The sequence below is a fragment of the Acanthisitta chloris genome, unplaced genomic scaffold (genome assembly GCF_000695815.1).
Source record: "Acanthisitta chloris isolate BGI_N310 unplaced genomic scaffold, ASM69581v1 scaffold3860, whole genome shotgun sequence".
Taxonomy (NCBI): domain Eukaryota; kingdom Metazoa; phylum Chordata; class Aves; order Passeriformes; family Acanthisittidae; genus Acanthisitta; species Acanthisitta chloris.
The window spans coordinates 29283-46041 of record NW_008652037.1 but is presented as its reverse complement, the minus strand read 5'-3'; the positions used below and the strand labels follow the sequence as shown (position 1 = coordinate 46041).

Here is a 16759-nt window from a genome sequence, read left to right as displayed (position 1 = left end):
CTTTCCCACTGTCAAATATTGTCAAAAGAATGAACAATACCTTTGTGGCTTGTATTTTTACTGTATTTTCTTCTTGACTAAGGGATCCCAGAATATGATTTTTCTCTTGATTTACGTACTCAATCAATGTTAAAATTCTAGCAAAGAAACCCCTCAAAATTAGTGGATTTGGGAACTCTAAAATTGTGCTCTTGTGAATATTATTTTTCCCAGAACAATGTGCTTGGCAGATAATAAAGATAATGGAACCATATAGCCAGCCAGCCTAAATCATCAGCTCACATTCATTCAGATAAATTGTTTTGGAATTAGATGCTTCTGCTTAGAAATAGTTCTCTGATAGAGCGATTTCTACGAGTTTATTACCTGCAGTTACTTTGGCCAAATCATAAATTACTTACATTGAGTGGCATGCTAAATGTAATTTAAGTTTTATGTGTTCTCTCCAGATGCTCCAGGCATAGCTGGTAGAGGCAGCTGAAAGGTTTCTTTTTAACCCAATAAGGCTTCCATGTATTAGCCCTTTGTTCAAACTGTTTGACTCCTCCTTTGTCCAGGCCTTAAATAGCAATCTAGTGGCAAATTACAGAGTGCATAAGCTTGTCCATACAAGTGCTGCAGACCATGCAATGAAATGTGCATTTACCCTCAGCTGTACAGCTGGCAGGAAAGCTGTACTGGACTGGTTGGCCCTTGTTAGTGGTGCAGGTTCCCCATTACACTGCTGGATGTAACTTCTCCTACAGTGAAATTAAAACCGGTGTAAAATGACAGAGTCCAAATGGCATAAATCTGTGAAAATCCATTGACTTAGCTGGATTTTATGATATTTGCTTGCATGAAAAGTGCATCTGGACCAGCAGTTCAAGGTTATGAAGTGAAACTCTTAGTCATCTGCTGAAGTTAAGTTCTTAAACATCCTCATAGCAAGAACAGTGACACTGTTATCACATTTAGGTTGGTAGGACTATTTTCCTACCAATATGAGGAATGATGTAGGACACATTCCAGCTCTGATCATTCTATATGGTTAAATATATGTATATACTGAAAAAAAGCCACAGCTGGATAGGTCTGTGAAGGGCAAGCAGGCACAGGATAGAAGGAAGTGTTGGAGTCCAAATGCTTGCTTGTATTTGCTGGCCTAAAGAGTTGTGTTCCAAAAAACATCTGTGCTTTATGAGAATTCAGCATCAGGACAAGCTTATCTAATCAATAGTTAATCTGCTGCTAAAGAGAGATGGAGGGAAGGCAAGTTAAATGAGCATGAACCATTCAGTTGAAAAGGACGTGAGCATTATCTGGCTCATTTTCTGAAATCAAAGGAACCGTTGGTCTTCTGTGCCAATCTGGGTTTAATTACTTAGTCCTGTGATCTCCTTGTTCCTGTAATTGATGGAAATAGAAACTTGGTATCTATCTCCAGCTTCCACATTATTTGTTGCAAGACCAGGTATTAGAGTAAAAATAATGCCAAGTAGAGTACCATTTGTCAGGAGTTATTAATTGTCACAGTCAATGGAGCTTGTAACATCTCAGTTTGGCTTCCAATAAATATTTCTGCAGTACAAAAGATTGCTCTGGGTGTACAGGGCATATTTTATGGCTTGGTTGGTTTACTGATGGCTTAGTCATGTAGCTCCATTTGATTTTAACAGGAAGTGCATGACTAAATTCCATTGCTTTGTAAGGTATCTCTTACAAATGCTTGGAAAAACAAGGTTATTATGTCTAAGTGGGTTTCACAAATGGAAATCTGGTCTTCTCCTCAGCTTCATGCTGCAGTTGTGTTAATGCAACCACAAGTTTTAATGAACACATCAATTTGCTTATGAGACCTTTGAACAGTGACATGGCTGAATTTCTTTTGCAGCTCTTTGTGATGGGAGTGTGCCAGGAGCCAGGAGTGACTGTGCTTATTGCCATTGGTACATATGATGATTTTAGTTTGCCTGCGGTGGTTTTCTACAGCTGCTATGATGCCCAGATACAGCTTTTGGCTCCTCTTATCTGGTGAAATGCACTTTGAGGTGATTTGAGAGCTAGGGCAGATGTTGGAAAAGTGGAAGTTTTACTTCTGTTGGGAGCAATGATTGGTTTTGATTTGAAGGAAAGGAGCCCTTGCCTCCCTGGGACAATTTGGTCAGGACAGTCAATGACAGCGCCTGTAATGCTTTTGATACCTATTTCTTCCTTGCTTCCACTCCAGCAGCTTGGTCATATGCTGCTTCCACTTCCCACAGGGATGTATGGGGTTTGCAGTGCTTCTGCCTGCTGTAGGCTGCCTGCCTTGGGGCTGGGCTGTGAAGTGCTTACAAGGAGCTGCCAGTGTCTGCTCTTTGCTGTCTGTGTGAACAAAAGAGCACAAGAGGGGAATGAGTAGGAGACATTCAGCTGACATTCAAGTGGGAGGTAGACTCAGACTTTGGCAGTCTGAAGAAGTGAGCTGAAGAAGTGAGCTGAAGAAGTAAACTGAGCCCTTTTCAGGGATGGAGTAATTTACTTCCCTCAGGGAGCAAGAGTGAAGCAGAGAATGAGTGGTGACATCCTGAATTGCAGTCAGGTCTCCTCTTGGAGGCTCATAACCTTTTTGCTTTCCTATATACAAGTCTCTGTTTCATTACTCTAGTTCTAAGGAAACAAGGGATAGCAACCTTCTGAAAGCCTGATGTTGGCAAAGATAGTTCCCCTTCCATACCTTATGTGTTCAGTGAGATAATTAACTGGGCATTGATAATCTGGTGGTTGTAAAGTCTGCCTGAAGGTAAACCTACAATGCAAGCATCTGACCTGCAGGACACTCACGACGGGACCTATCCATTATAGAATCATAGAGTCATAGAATATCCTGAGATGGAAGGGATGCACAAGCATCATTGAGTCCAACTCATGGCCCAGCACAGGACCACCCAAAGAATCACATGATGTGCCTGAGAGTGTTGTTCAAACACTTCTTGAACTCTGACAGGCTTGGTGCCATGATCGCTTCCCTGGGCACCCTGTTCAAGTGCCTGACCATCCTCTAGGAGAAGAACCTTTTCCTAATATGTAACCTAAATGTCCCCTGACACAGCTTCATGCTGTTTCCTTGGGTCCTATTGCTGGTCAGCAGAGAGGAGATTGGTGCCTACTCCTCCACTTCCCCTCATGAGGAAGATGTAGACCATGATGAGGCCTACCCTCAGTCTCCTCTTTGCCAGGCTGAGCAAATCAGGTGGCCTCAGCCTCCTCTTGTCTTCCCTTCTAGGCCCTTCACCACCTTTGTAGTCCTCCTTTAGATGCTTTTCAACAGATTTATACCCTTCTTATGTTGTGTTGCCCAAAACCGCCACAGTACTCAAGGTGAGGCTGCACCAGTGCAGAGTAGAGCAGGACAATCACCTCCCTGAGCAAGCCAGTGATGCTGAGCCTGGTTGTCCCTTTTGGCTGCCAGGGCACACTGCTGACTTACATCCAACTTGCCATTGACCAGGACCTCCGGATCCCTTGGTGGGGGGGCTGCTCTCCAGCTTCTTTTTCTCCAGTCTTACATACATTGCCCCCATGCCAGGTGCAGAATCTGGCATTTGCCCCTATTAAACTTCCTATGTCTGGTCATTGCCCAGCCCTCAAATTTGTCAAGATCTCTCTGCAGAGCTTGTCTGCCTTTGAGGGAATCAGCAGCTCTTCCTGATTTAGTGTTGTTGGCAAATTTACTTGGTATACCTTTGAGTCCTGCATCCAAGTAATTTATGAAGATGTTGAAAAGCACTGGCCCTAGAATGGAGCCCTCAGAACCCGCTGGTGAGCAGTCACCAGCCAGATGTAACCCCATTTACTGTAACCCTTTGTGCCTGACCCATTGCATGATGTGTTTATTCAGATGTATGCTGGACTGTTTGTCCAGAAGGATACTGTGAAAGGCAGTATTGAAAGCCTTACTGAAGTTCAAAAAGATTGCTTTCCCTTGATCAACTAGGTGGGTAACCTGGTTGCAAAAAGAAATCAGGTTTGACTAGCAGAACTTTCTCCTCATGCTGGCTGTGACCAATGAGTACATTGTCCTTCAGGTGTTTTTCAATATCTTCCAGAATAATCTTCTCCATAATTTTACCAAGCACTGAAGTGAGACTGACAGACCTGAAGTTTTCAGGGTCATGATTCTTGAAAACTGGGACAATGTTTGCCAGTTGCCAGTCGTCTGGGACCCCTCCAGATTCCCAAGACCTTTCAAAAATAATTGAGAGAGGTCTTGCAATGACATCAGCCAGCTCTTTGGGCACACTTGGATGAATTCTGTCAAGCCCCATAGACTTACGGGGATCCAGCTGGAGCATCAAATCTCACACAAATTTGGGCTTGATTGGGAGTTTATCTTTCTCAGAGTCATGGTCCTCCAGCTTAGGGCACTGGGGCCCCCAAAACCCATCATCAGTGTTGAAGACCAAAGCAAAGAAAGCATTAATCATCTCTGCCTTGTCTATGTCCCTGTTTTTGAGGTCACCGTCCTAATCAACTAATGGACCTATCTGCATGGGGAAGTAATGTTGGAGCACAAGCAGAATAATATGGTTTCTGTAGTCCCATCCAGACTTCCAGCAAAGCTGCACCTGGGTCCAGTCAAACCATGGGTGTTCTGTGTCTGCCAGGGGCAGAACTGCTGTTTCCTTCCTATCCTCAAAGTCCATCAACAAACCTCTAGTTCAGCTTAGAGATCTCATGTGTCAGCTGAGGAAAAGGAAGGTTAGGTCTTCAGTGTGGACTTTCAAAAGACATATTTCATATGTCTCACCAGTCAAAAGTTAGAGAGGAAGGGTTTTTTACAAAGAGTCCAGTGAAGGGCAACCAGGCTCATAAAAGGTCTGGAAAATATGTCATATGAGAAAGGACTGAGGGAATTGGGTTAGTTTAACCTTGAGAAAAGGCAGCTCAGGGGTGACCTCATCACTCTCTACAACTACCTGAAAGGGGGTTGTAGAGAGGTGAGGGATGGTCTCTGCTGCCATGCCTGCACTGAGAGGACTAGAGGGAACAGTCATAAGCTGAGACAGGAGAGATTCAGATTAGACATCAGAACAAAACTTTTCACTATTAGGGTGGTCAGGCACTGGAATAGATTGCCCAGGGAAGTGGTGGAGTCACCATTCCTGAAAGTGTTTGAGAGGTGTCTGGATCTGATGCTGGAGGATATGGTTTAGGGGTTACAGCAGAGTGGCAGGTTAATGGTTGGACTCAGTAATATTAGAAGTCTCCTCCAACCCTGATGATTCTATGATTCTATGAAACTGAAGCCCCAAAAGGACACTACTGGGAAGTCTAAGAATGCAGATTTGTCTTTAAAGTCCTAGTGTATCTCAGGTTTGGTAGGATCTACGACATTTATAAAGAATTCAGACTTTGATGAAAAAGTGTCATTTTGGAAAGCGCTTGGGGATTTTTCAGCATGACAGATGCTACTGTGTAAGTGTAAGACTAATATCTCCTTATATATGTGGGTAGCTTTTTTATAAAAAGGTATTTTGACTTACCAAGTCACTGCAATAACATGGAATGTGCAGACACAATACTTGACTGCCCCCACATGCATATTTCACCCTTATTAAATCTTATTGCAATAAAAAATCTTCACTATTCTTTTCTAGCACAAACACTCTTTGCATTAAGAATACACGCAGTAACAAGTAAGCCTTTTAGCACATTATTAATCATCAAATCCAAGGATTAGTAAGAAACACATTTGCATTTTATCACTAACTTTTTCTTTTTTCCCCTCCTTTTTTTTTATTGCAGGCACAGCTGTCTCAGGCTTTAAATGGTGTTTCAGATAAAGCAAAGGAAGCTAAAGAATTTTTGGTTCAGCTGAAAAATTTATTACAGCAGATCCAGGTAACTGTAGAATATCACCTGTTTTGATAATACAGTAATCAATAGAACTGAGTGAATAATTTATTTGATGACTTTGTCTCCTGTGCTATTCTCATCTTTCCTGGAGTCATCTAACCTTTCTTGAATGGATTTTCTAGACAAAATTATTCACCAAATAATGCCTGCAAGCCCCTCTTAGCTTCTAGATTGTGTGCTATTTGTTGCAAGAAGCTGGTACTCAATACTGGATATCTGAGCTGTGTTGATTAGTGTTCGATTTAATCCTTCCTGACTGCAGTTGCTTCAACTGGACATTTAGGATAAGTTCTTATTTTAACACATTCAATATTAACTACTTGGTTTTTGTCTTACATTTTCTAAAAATGCACTCACTTCTGGTCAAAATGTAGTTAACTTGTTTATTAGAGTATTTGTAGGAGCACCCTACACATACTCAAAAATACAGGAATATTCTACTCAAGAAAAAATAAAAGAAACACTGATAAATAATGTGGTTGTTTGTTGAAGCATAAAATATTTTCATGCCTGTAATTGTCCAGATTTAATAGGATGAAAAGGGCTTATGGTGAGTGCAGTAATTGAGGGCACAAACCCAAAATGAAACGAGGCCTATTTTCAACCAGATTTAGACTCATCAGTGCTAGAGGTTGGATGATCCTCAAGACCTTTCTCACTCTTCAGAGTGTGCCTGGAAATGTGCCACTGTAGTTAGAGCTGCAGAGTGCCCAGGAGGGGGACACTTGTTTTCTGCAACATCAGTGCTCTACAGAGATGGGATATACCTCATCTGCTCTTTGATAACCTGGTCTGCTGCTTGCTCATCTTCCCTCAACAAGTCCTGTGCTTGTTAGTAGCAGAAAACCAAAGAACAAGTTTCAAAAAAAATTCCATTTTTAGTTTATAATTAAAATATTCCACTTAAAACTCTAGATGACAGATTCGTAGCACAAATTCTGCCCAAGCTCTCAGGTTGCCTCAGGGCAGCATAATTACCCACCCTTAGGGGCGTCCATGGCCATGTAGGGAAGGGAGCAAACCAAAAAAAGGTAGAAGAAAAGGAGATCTAACTGAAAGAAACCAGTGCAAAGCCACTGACTGACACCTGTAATGTGCCATGTTTTGGCTACAGTGTGAGGTTTCTCTCAGCTGGCTTCCCTATTTAAAAGTTATGTAGCTCAGCTAATCTAATCATTTAGACTTCTTTCACTGTCCAAGGAGAAAGACAGGGACCTCTAGAGAGCAGTCCTTCCTGTAGGTATGAACAGCTATTTTAGGATGGGATAACTCATCTGAAACAGTAGTCTATCACCAATCTTTTCTTGAGTCACCCAGCTCCATTAAAAATGTATTTTCCCCTCCTGAAACCTAAAAGTGGCCTATTACGACTATTTATGACTATGCTGTAAAATCATTTAATGTGTTTCAATAAAATCACTGCCAAATTGCTCTGCATAAAGGAGCTGGTACAATTAGATCAAGAGACCAAACCATTTATTTGATGCTGTTCATTGCTTAAATGCTAGAGGAGAGCTCAGAAAAGGAAATTGTATCCAACAGTCACCCTCTCACATTTAGCCAAGTCTGAGCACAAAGCTGACTCTGACCCTGGCACTCTCCATCCTGAGTCTGAGTGAGGACATCAAATTTCAGCAAACCGAACCAGCAGGACTAATCAGCTGCATATGTATTCCTAAGTAACACAAGGCTGGGGCACAGCTCCAAGATGATCACCCACACACTTTAACCCTTAAGGACCTTCCTAGCATGGAATGTCTCCAATGACAAATTGCACTCTTCCCAAGCAATATCCAAGCAGCATTTGATGATAGCATATATCAGGGAATGCTCTTGGTAGGCAGGTTTGGTACATCCATGCTCTCTGAGGGAAGAAGTTTTAGTGTGTCATGAGCTGATCTGTGCTTTTTGACACTTGGACCAAAAATACACTTCCTGGACTGTTATTTGGGGACACTTGGACCAAAAATACACTTCCTGGCCTGTTATCTGGGAGGGAATAGATGTAGCCTTTGTGCATAGATTTATACCCAGAACCATGTATCTCAGAGCACGTTGTTTCTAGTACAAGTCTTATGATGGTTGCAACACTTACCCCACAGCAAAGAATTTATTTTAAAAGTATGTTTGCACAAAGGACCAAGCCATATGTATATTTTATTATCCTGTCTCAATACACAGCAGACCAGACAGACATCCACACTCTTTATCTCCTCTCTGTGTTTGCCAGAGCTACTAGAAGTTGTGCTTTTATATTACTTGGAGCAGTTTGCAAATCTATAATCTACTTTTCTTTTCCCTGCTTTGCAGATCTGTTGTTCCCTCCTCTTTTTTCCTTCCTTTCTCTTTTCTGAGGTCACTTTTATGTCTCATGGTCTCTTCTTTTCAGATACTGCCTGTTCCTCATTGCCCCCATTGCTTCCTCGCTCCTCCTTGTTGCTGTCATGATCTGATTTTCACATTTTCCCATCTGCTGTAACAATTTCATACTTTCTCACTTGAAGGAGGCATCTCGCCAAACACCCCGTTTGATGTGTGAGCAGAAAATGAGGAGAGAAATGATGCACTGCAGCCATCGACTGATTCAGGCTCTGTACACAAACCAGCACTGCAAGAGTAGCTGGATGGAAATGGGCTTAAGGGGAAGTTGGGTGTGATATAAGCCGAGGAGGGAGAGACACAAACAGGAAGAGTCTAAGACAAACCTGTGAACAGTAACTGAGCTGTCTGGTGTCTCCCCACCACCTCACACTCCTCATTTTGCTGGCACGTCTAGGACTGCAATGGGATCCTCTCAGGGAACACTGACCTGCATCCCTCAGCTGGAGAATGGGATGCATGGATCACAGTGAGGGAAGGGAATACAGTGCTGAAAATTTTGAACTCCAAAGAATGAAGACAAAGCAAATTAGTAGAAAAGAAGAGAAAAACATAAACAAAAGAGCTGAGAGATAGTAATGAGTCAGGGGAGTGTGATGGCTTACCACAGAGGTGCTTCTTCAGCACATGTTTGAAATCTTCTCACATTTAATGAGAGAGAGAGAGAATGTTTTTTGCTTCTTTTTTTTTTTCCCATTTTTTAAAATTTGGCTATTTGAGAGAAAAGATGATAGGACACCTAAACACCTCCTGAAAAGAGGGGACTGAAAGAATTCTCCTTCCAATCTCATCAGCAGAGGAAGTGAGGGAGAGCCTTCCTTTGAATGGGTATCGCAGCATCAATTCCAGGGATCTATGTAATGCTAAGTTGTACCCAGACGCTGCTAGAGGGTCATTGTTGTCTCCCTCACATGCTGACCTCTGCCTAGCAAAGAATTTTACCACAATGTGAATAAAAAGCTGTCTTTTTTATGTCTTTTATTTTTGTCTTCTTTTTAAAGCTAATCAAATACATGTCTGCACTGCTGAGTGCTAGCTATTTTTTAAAAAGTACGTGAAGCAATACACAAACCTAAGGGCTTTGTACCTCATTAATTTCCTTGTGATAAGCCAGTAGACCAGATTCTGGTCCATAATTCTGTTCTAATTGCTATGGTGTAGAGCCAGTGATTTCAAAGTGGGATAATTAAAACAGAATGGGGCACAATCCTCTTATGTATATGTATGCACCGTATATGTTACACTTAGCATTTACATTATGTTGTACTACATCTGTTGTCTGGAAAGTGCCAGTAAATCAAGCTTTTAAATAAGCCCATTTGAGGCATAGCGTCTTACTGTTTCATTTTATAGCATGCAGCTATTACTGGTACAGCTGTAATGAAATCAGAAAGGCAACAGAAATGTTGAGGTCTTGGAAGGCAATATTTTCTGAATAGAAAAACAGGTAAGATTGAGCAATAGCCTAGGCTGTAAAATGTGCTTTCTTTGATGAGTATGACTCTCACCTTCTTCTAGGAGAACGGGTTGGATTACGAAGCCTGTCTTGTTGCTCAGTGTGATGCCTTGGTTGATGCATTAACACGACAAAAGGCAAAACTGCTCACAAAGGTGACCAAAGAACGTGAGCACAAGCTGAAGGTGAGCACTCTCTCATTGGCTGAGCACAGCTGCTGGTACCTGGTGTTACTGTGCATTTTGTCAAGCCCCCAACTCTTAACACCATTAAATTTCCTAGTGCCGAGATCCTAAAGTCCTTTAGCAGGTTCCAGTTCAGCAGTTTAGTGGAACTGTGCTTATACACTTAAAACAAGGCATATACTTCAGCAGTTTGTTGAATCAGGCCATCAGTCTTTATTTATCTGATGGTTGGGGGCTACCTTTGAAAGGTTCTTATCAGTGAAACCTGTGTGTAGTTTGGATTCTGGAACCTTCTGCCCAAGCAAAATGTTGTGATTTTGATCTCTCTTGACATCTTTAAATGCAGACAAGCCACCTCCAGAACTCCATGAGCCACTCAAAAGATATTAAAGAAATACAGTAAATGGAGGTAGGGAGAAGAAATCAAAACCGGTTGAACATAGTGGCAGTCAAGAAATGTTTAAACAGACACATTTCTTGAAATGTTGAACACTGCATGTGATTTTGAGGGATGATAGTGCCAGTCAGAAAGAAAGAAAAATTGAAGTGAAATATCTAACATAGCAATTAATAAAATCTACCTGGGATCAGCCTTTAACTTGCTTAACACTTAGGACATACTGCTGACAGCACAGCTAATCCTGCTGTTTATTGCTGTCACAAGTTGTCCGACAGAGTACAGTGCTATTAGGCCTAGTCTACAGCCACGTGGCAAAAGAATCAAGTCCAAAATCTGGAAAAATGAGAGGCAGCTTTTTCATTTCTTAATTCCAGCAATGCATTCTTAAGCAGAGCAGGATCAATGGTGAATTTTGAAGAGAATGGTAGAGTATAATCTGCAAGAAGCCACTCCTGCACTTTGCCTTTTAAGTGAAGGATTTTAAAAAAGCTCAGATTTTAGTGGAAGTGTAATTGAAAATGTGAACAGTGCAAACGCAGAAACATGTTCTGTGCTCTTTCTGCCCTGAGCAAGCCTGATCTTTGAGCAATTAATCTGCCCTGAAAATTGAGATTCCCCCTGCACAACAGTTTGCCAAGCTAATTATCGGTATTTACAATACAGAGCAAGTGCGTGAGGCTGATGGAAATACAGTAATGGCCATATGGCAGCTAAATTAAGCATAGCTTTGACACACTCTTCCATTCCTTGTCTCTTCTGAAATAATTTTATACAATTCACTGTAAGCTGGTGCAGTCAGAACTGTACTGATCCTTGTTTTCCAGGTTGTTTGGGACCAGATAAATCACTGTACACTGAAACTACGCCAGTCAACAGGGCTTATGGAGTACTGCCTAGAAGTTATCAAAGAAAATGATCCCTCTGGGTTTTTACAGGTATTTTTATTTCTGATGTTCTGGGCAAAAATAAAAAGAAAATATATTAAAGTAAATCTCAAAATGTATGGTTTTGCTAATTAGCCTCTTCCACCTCCAAGGCAGGTTCATCTTAACTCCTGTTAGTACTTTCTAAAAGCACAGAGATCCTGGTGACTGCCTGAATGCCCCAGTGACGAGATGGCTTTAAGAGTTGCACTCTGACCAGGGTGAGGAGTTAGGGGTCACACCACTTCCCTGGCTGCTGATGTCTTTCCTCTTGCCAGCCCTTCCTTCTGGGCTGACAGAGAGATGCTGTGCAGTTAATGATAACTTTCTGCAGAATATTATTTTATTCTCATGTGTGAAACTCGACACAGCACCTCACAGAGCTCTTTGGTCAACCCGGAGAGGTCTGTGACTCAGCAGAGTAGTACATCTCCCCTTTGTGCTTCTCCCCTTTGCTTTCCCATGTGAGAGAGTCCTTTCAACATCTCCCCTGTGAGGAAATCCAGCCTGAAGGGCTTGCATGTAGCTTTGCTTCACTGGGGTTGTTGAAGCTCACAGGGCTGGAAGACCTGTCTTTTAGCTCCGGATACTCCTTATTTGCACAATATGGCCTAGTCAGCAATTGCCTTGATTTGCAAGGATATCGTTTCTTAGGTGCAAGCAGTGAAAGAGTCTATTGATGAGACAAAACATTAGTTTTATTATCCCATAAATTATTTTTCCTCATTAATTCTGTCATTTTTATTAATTATTTCATCCTATTGGTTTTGTTGCCTTATTAATTGCCTAAGAAGAAAGGCACATCAAACAAAATGACCTGCACATGTCTGTCAGATGGACAGGACATGCTGCACACATGAGTGCATGAGTGTCAGGGGGCTGTCAGAGCAACCCTAAAAAACAGGATGAGAATTAGCCAGGTTAAACCTATTAGCACGCCAGATTGATTGTTAATGCCATGTCCGGTCTCAAGAAAGAGAGGAGAATATGTGGTGTATATTAACCTCAAGATTACACAGATTTTAGTAGGCTGTTGGTTGGATATTATGGGAGAAATGAAACCTTTAGGTCTTGCCTACATGCTAGCTAGATACATGTTTCATTTTCATTTCAGCTTACTTTTCCTGTAAGGCTTGTTGCTTCATTCTTTGCAGTCCCCTTTTATTAAAAAAACGCCAACTTTTGTTTTTACCTTTGTCTGGTTTATCTAATGATTCCTTCAATACAATCTGCAAACACTGAGGCACTGCATGACTTTGAGCAACTACTCCTGCAGCCAGGACTTTGAGATATAGCCAAGGTATTCAGCATCCCAGCAGGGGACTCTAAGGTTCTTGGAAGGCTGTGGGGTGCTCCTCCGCTTATTGCACAGACTGATTAGGAGCTGTTGTTGCAGAGGCTCAGACAGGAGTGTCTTCCAGTAATGAGGAAAAGTACCTGAATTACTGCAATAAAGAAAAACTCCCTCTGACATATCCAGAAGAAAATTCTACTCCCTGTGACTTACAGGAAGCTCACTGGGAGGGACTCCAGATATAGAGCTTCAACTGAACTTGAGGACAGTTGAGTTCATTGATTTCCACAGAGCCAGGATTTCACTTCCAGAAGAGTCTGTTGCAATCATTTCATTCTGAATTTTGGCCTCATTGTCTGTGGGCTGAGCTAGAGCAAAGCTTTAAAAGTTAAATTCAGTTTTGATGTAATGGTAGAAAATCCATTATATTCTTCGAAAATCTGTCTGGCAATTAAGCACCCTCACTGTGAGTAATATACACCTTCCTTACCATTTGATTTTTTATTCCTTTAGCCTTCACCCACTGAATCATCTCTGCTGAATGGAGAGATTCTAACATTAAAGCCTCTCTTTGTGCAACTTCTTTTTAAACAGAAGAGCAAAAGTAGACTGTGAAGATCAGAGAACAGAGACAGGAGCATATGTGGCATTCAAAGGCATGACATACATGCAACATAATCTTAACAGGCTTTATAAATGCAGTTGTTACTTTCCTACCCTAAGATGAGATTTGTTTTGAAAAGACAAGATGAACAGATGCAACATAAATGGACCTCACCCCAAAATGACCAGATCCCATCTCAGCTGTTGTGCTTATTTCTGTTTCCTTTGTGCTGTATCTCACAGGCATTCTGTCACTTTTAATGTGTGCATCTGCCATTTCATTATAAACCTGATACTTTCTTCCAGATTTCAGATGCTTTAATCAAGCGTGTTCAGGTATCTCAGGAACAGTGGGTCAAAGGAGCCTTGGAGCCAAAAGTGTCTGCTGAGTTTGACTTGACTCTGGATAGCGAACCTTTACTGCAGTCAATTCACCAGCTGGATTTTATTCAGATGAAATGTAGGGGTGAGCTTTTATGATTTTCTTTTTGTTTGTTTGTTTTCCATGCATGTGTTGAAACAGTGCTGCGATGGGTGGGGACACCAAGGGAGGAGAGAGGAATGACCTGAAATTGCTGGATAGTTTTAAAAGGTTTTCAAGCAAATTCAGATCCCTGGGTGTTTCCTAGGAAGGTGTGCTCCCCTTACGTGCAGAGAGCCAAACCAGCTCAGATAGTGATACCAGGTGCAGGTAAAGATTTGAAAACATAATTTCTTCAGAGCAGGGTTTTGAAGATTAATAAGACATAAGCACCATGAAACTTCAGGCCATTCTTTAGCATTCCCAGGTTTAACATGGTTAATTCAAAATACCTATTCCCCTATCTTGTCAGGAACAGCTGAAGTAGTAAATAAGTGTTACAGATGCACACATATGCTTGAACAGGAAAAAAACCAAACAACCAGCCTTTGCCCTTTGACTTATATCTGGACTGTGCTGTGAAGAGTGCCCAGCTTAATAAAAAAATTAATGAGAGATTCACGAGAGGAAAATAGCTCCATGCCTATACGGTTCCATGATTCCAGGTATCTGAATAATTCTGAGGGACAGGCTAAAGGGAACTGAGGTTTAAAAAGCATTTAAAAGTAGAAGCTAATGAACAGTAGATGCCATTGACATTAAAAAAAAATAAAGAAGAAAATTAGCATCATGAGCTTGTAATGAGTTTGGTTTATATGGAGCAGGATGAGAACTGCATCAGAATTAGATAGATCCATAGAATGGCTGGATTTGAAAGCCATTGTGGTCCCTGGGAATGATGCCATTAGCTTCCCTCAGTGGTGATTCAAGCCTTAATTATACATGTGGGTGACAGGGTAGATGCTGCCAGAAGTCAGTGAATGAGTTAAGGATATTCGTGTCATGATGTCGGATGTGTTTTTTTTAACTCTGAGCAAGCATAAAGATTTCTGTTCAGTTTATGTATTCCTTCTGGGCCTAATCCTGTATCTAAGAGACCCAAGATGAAGTAATTAGGGTAGATAATTTGGCAGATAAATATGTGGAGAAACAATGGACAAACAGTGAAGGGCCAGAGTCTGCTCACCAAGAATGGTTTGCGTCTTGGCATAAGTGGGCTGTGTTAAAGTTACTCAAAAAACATCTGTGTACTGCTCCTTTGAAATGCTGACAGCCAGGAAAGTGGAGTCAAGAGAGAAAGAATATCACTGATAAAACTCCTCTGAACACTCTCTGCATTTGTGTTTTAAAATCATTTAATATTTAATGCTGGCTATATTAATTGTAAAACATATTTAATACTAATCTTAAACCACTCTCCTTCCCAAACATGTGAAAACTTTAGTTAAACTAGCCACATAGATTGCTAATTAACCACAGGTCCCCTGAGGTGAGAGCTACTTAGGTATTTGGCTTTTGGACATTCATCTGGCTTTAAGCTTTAAGACTTACAAGACTTTAATTGAGCTAAATTCACTGGTGCTTTATGAAGGAGATAGTGTTGCTTGCTATGCTCTCATTTATCATATGGTCGCTGTGAAGCTCTGGTACTGAGCTAGACAGTCTAAGAAGAGAAGAGGATAGGACTGTTTCTGCCCAAACCTGTGAAGAGCTTCCAAACACCTGTGGGCTTTGCTCCCCAGAGGTGCCTTAATGGTTAGCACTCAGGAAGGGCTTTTGCTTCAGCTGTCTTGGCCTTGACCAGGGATTACCTGTTGAGTGTCCCATCAGGTTGGTCAGCACAACCAATGTGACCATGCACACACCATGCAAAGAATAGTGGAAGTGGTGTTAACCTGGCTACCATTCCCAAAGGTGCATAAAGGGTGGCATTATTCCCCCTCACGCCTCTGTGTGCCCAAGCAGAACGAGGGACCGACTGGTCCCAAGCTAGAGTTTGTAGGTATTGAGGATTGTTTAGTACATAGAGGTGTATTTATATTTCTCCATTTATGACAGCAAATCTGTTGCCATTTGAACAGTCTGACACTTTGGCCTTTTGTTGTCCAAAACTTTACCTCAACCAGCTCTGCATTGTCTTAGAATCATAGAATGGTTGGGTTGGAAGAAGACTTTAAAGATCATTTAGTTCCAACCCCTCTGCCATGGGCAGGGGCACATTTCACTAGACCAGGTTGCTCAAAGGCCCATCTAATCTGGCCTGGAACACTTCCAGGTATGGCACATCTATAATTTCTCTGGGCAACCTGTTACGGTGCCTAATCACCCTCACAGTAAAGAACTTCTTCCTAATTTCTTATCTAAACCTACTCTCTCAGTTTAAAGCTATTCCTCCTTGTCCTATCACTACATAATGTTGCAAAAAGTCCCTCTCCAGCTTTCTTGTAGTCCCCCTTCAGTACTGGAAGGCTTCTATAAGGTCTGCCTGGGGCCTTCTCTTCTCCAGGCTGAACACTAACTCTCAGCTTGTCTTCATAGCAGAGGTGCTCCAGCCCTCTGAAAATCTTTGTGGCCCTCCTCTGGGCTGCAAGTATACATGGGTACACAATGAGGTCCACACAGACCCACCTCTCAAGCCTGTCCAGGTCTCTTTGGATGTCATCTCTTCCCTCCAGTGTGTCGATCAAACCACACAGCTTTGACACTGACAAAAATGTTAAACAGTCCCAGTCTCAGTACAAATCCTGAGGAACACCACTTGTCAGTGGTCTCCACTTGGACATTGAGCTGTTGACTGTGACCATCCAGCCATTTTCTTATCCACAGAGAGGTCCATCCATCAAATCCATGTCTTTCCAGTTTAGAGACAAGGATGTCATGCAGAACAGTGTCAAATGCTTTGCACAAGTTCAGGTAGGTGACATCAGTCACTTTTACCTGATCCACCACTGCTGTAACCTTGTCATAGAAGACCACTAGATTTGCCAGGCATTATTTGGCCTTGTTCAGATGCATGATTTGCGTCTTCTCATGCATGATGACTTGCGTATTTCTGAGTCTTCAGTTTCACAAAGAAAAATGTGTCTCTTCAGATCTGCTCCTCTTTCTCCAATCCTACCTACCCCAACACGTGAACAAGTCATCAGTCTTTGCTAAATGTTATAGTTGCAGTTAATGTTATTAAGTCTCTATACTGGCTGATCTGACCAGAGTAGATGCATTAAAGATGTAAGAGATGGTCTATTTCGGGGAGTTCTAGGAGAATAGAACCAGTGTGG

General features: G+C 41.7%; 1 protein-coding gene across 1 annotated transcript in view; it reads left to right on the top strand.

Annotated features, from left to right (window-relative positions):
• Positions 1–16759, top strand: part of LOC103802923 (tripartite motif-containing protein 67) — a gene marked incomplete at its 5' end in the record, with an annotated part of 34324 nt that overhangs the window by 1818 nt on the left and 15747 nt on the right. Inside the window, 4 exons of the mRNA XM_009075457.1 lie at positions 5770–5865; positions 9778–9900; positions 11125–11235; positions 13427–13586. Coding sequence (XP_009073705.1) covers positions 5770–5865; positions 9778–9900; positions 11125–11235; positions 13427–13586 — 490 coding nt within the window. The remainder of the gene's footprint in view (positions 1–5769; positions 5866–9777; positions 9901–11124; positions 11236–13426; positions 13587–16759) is intronic.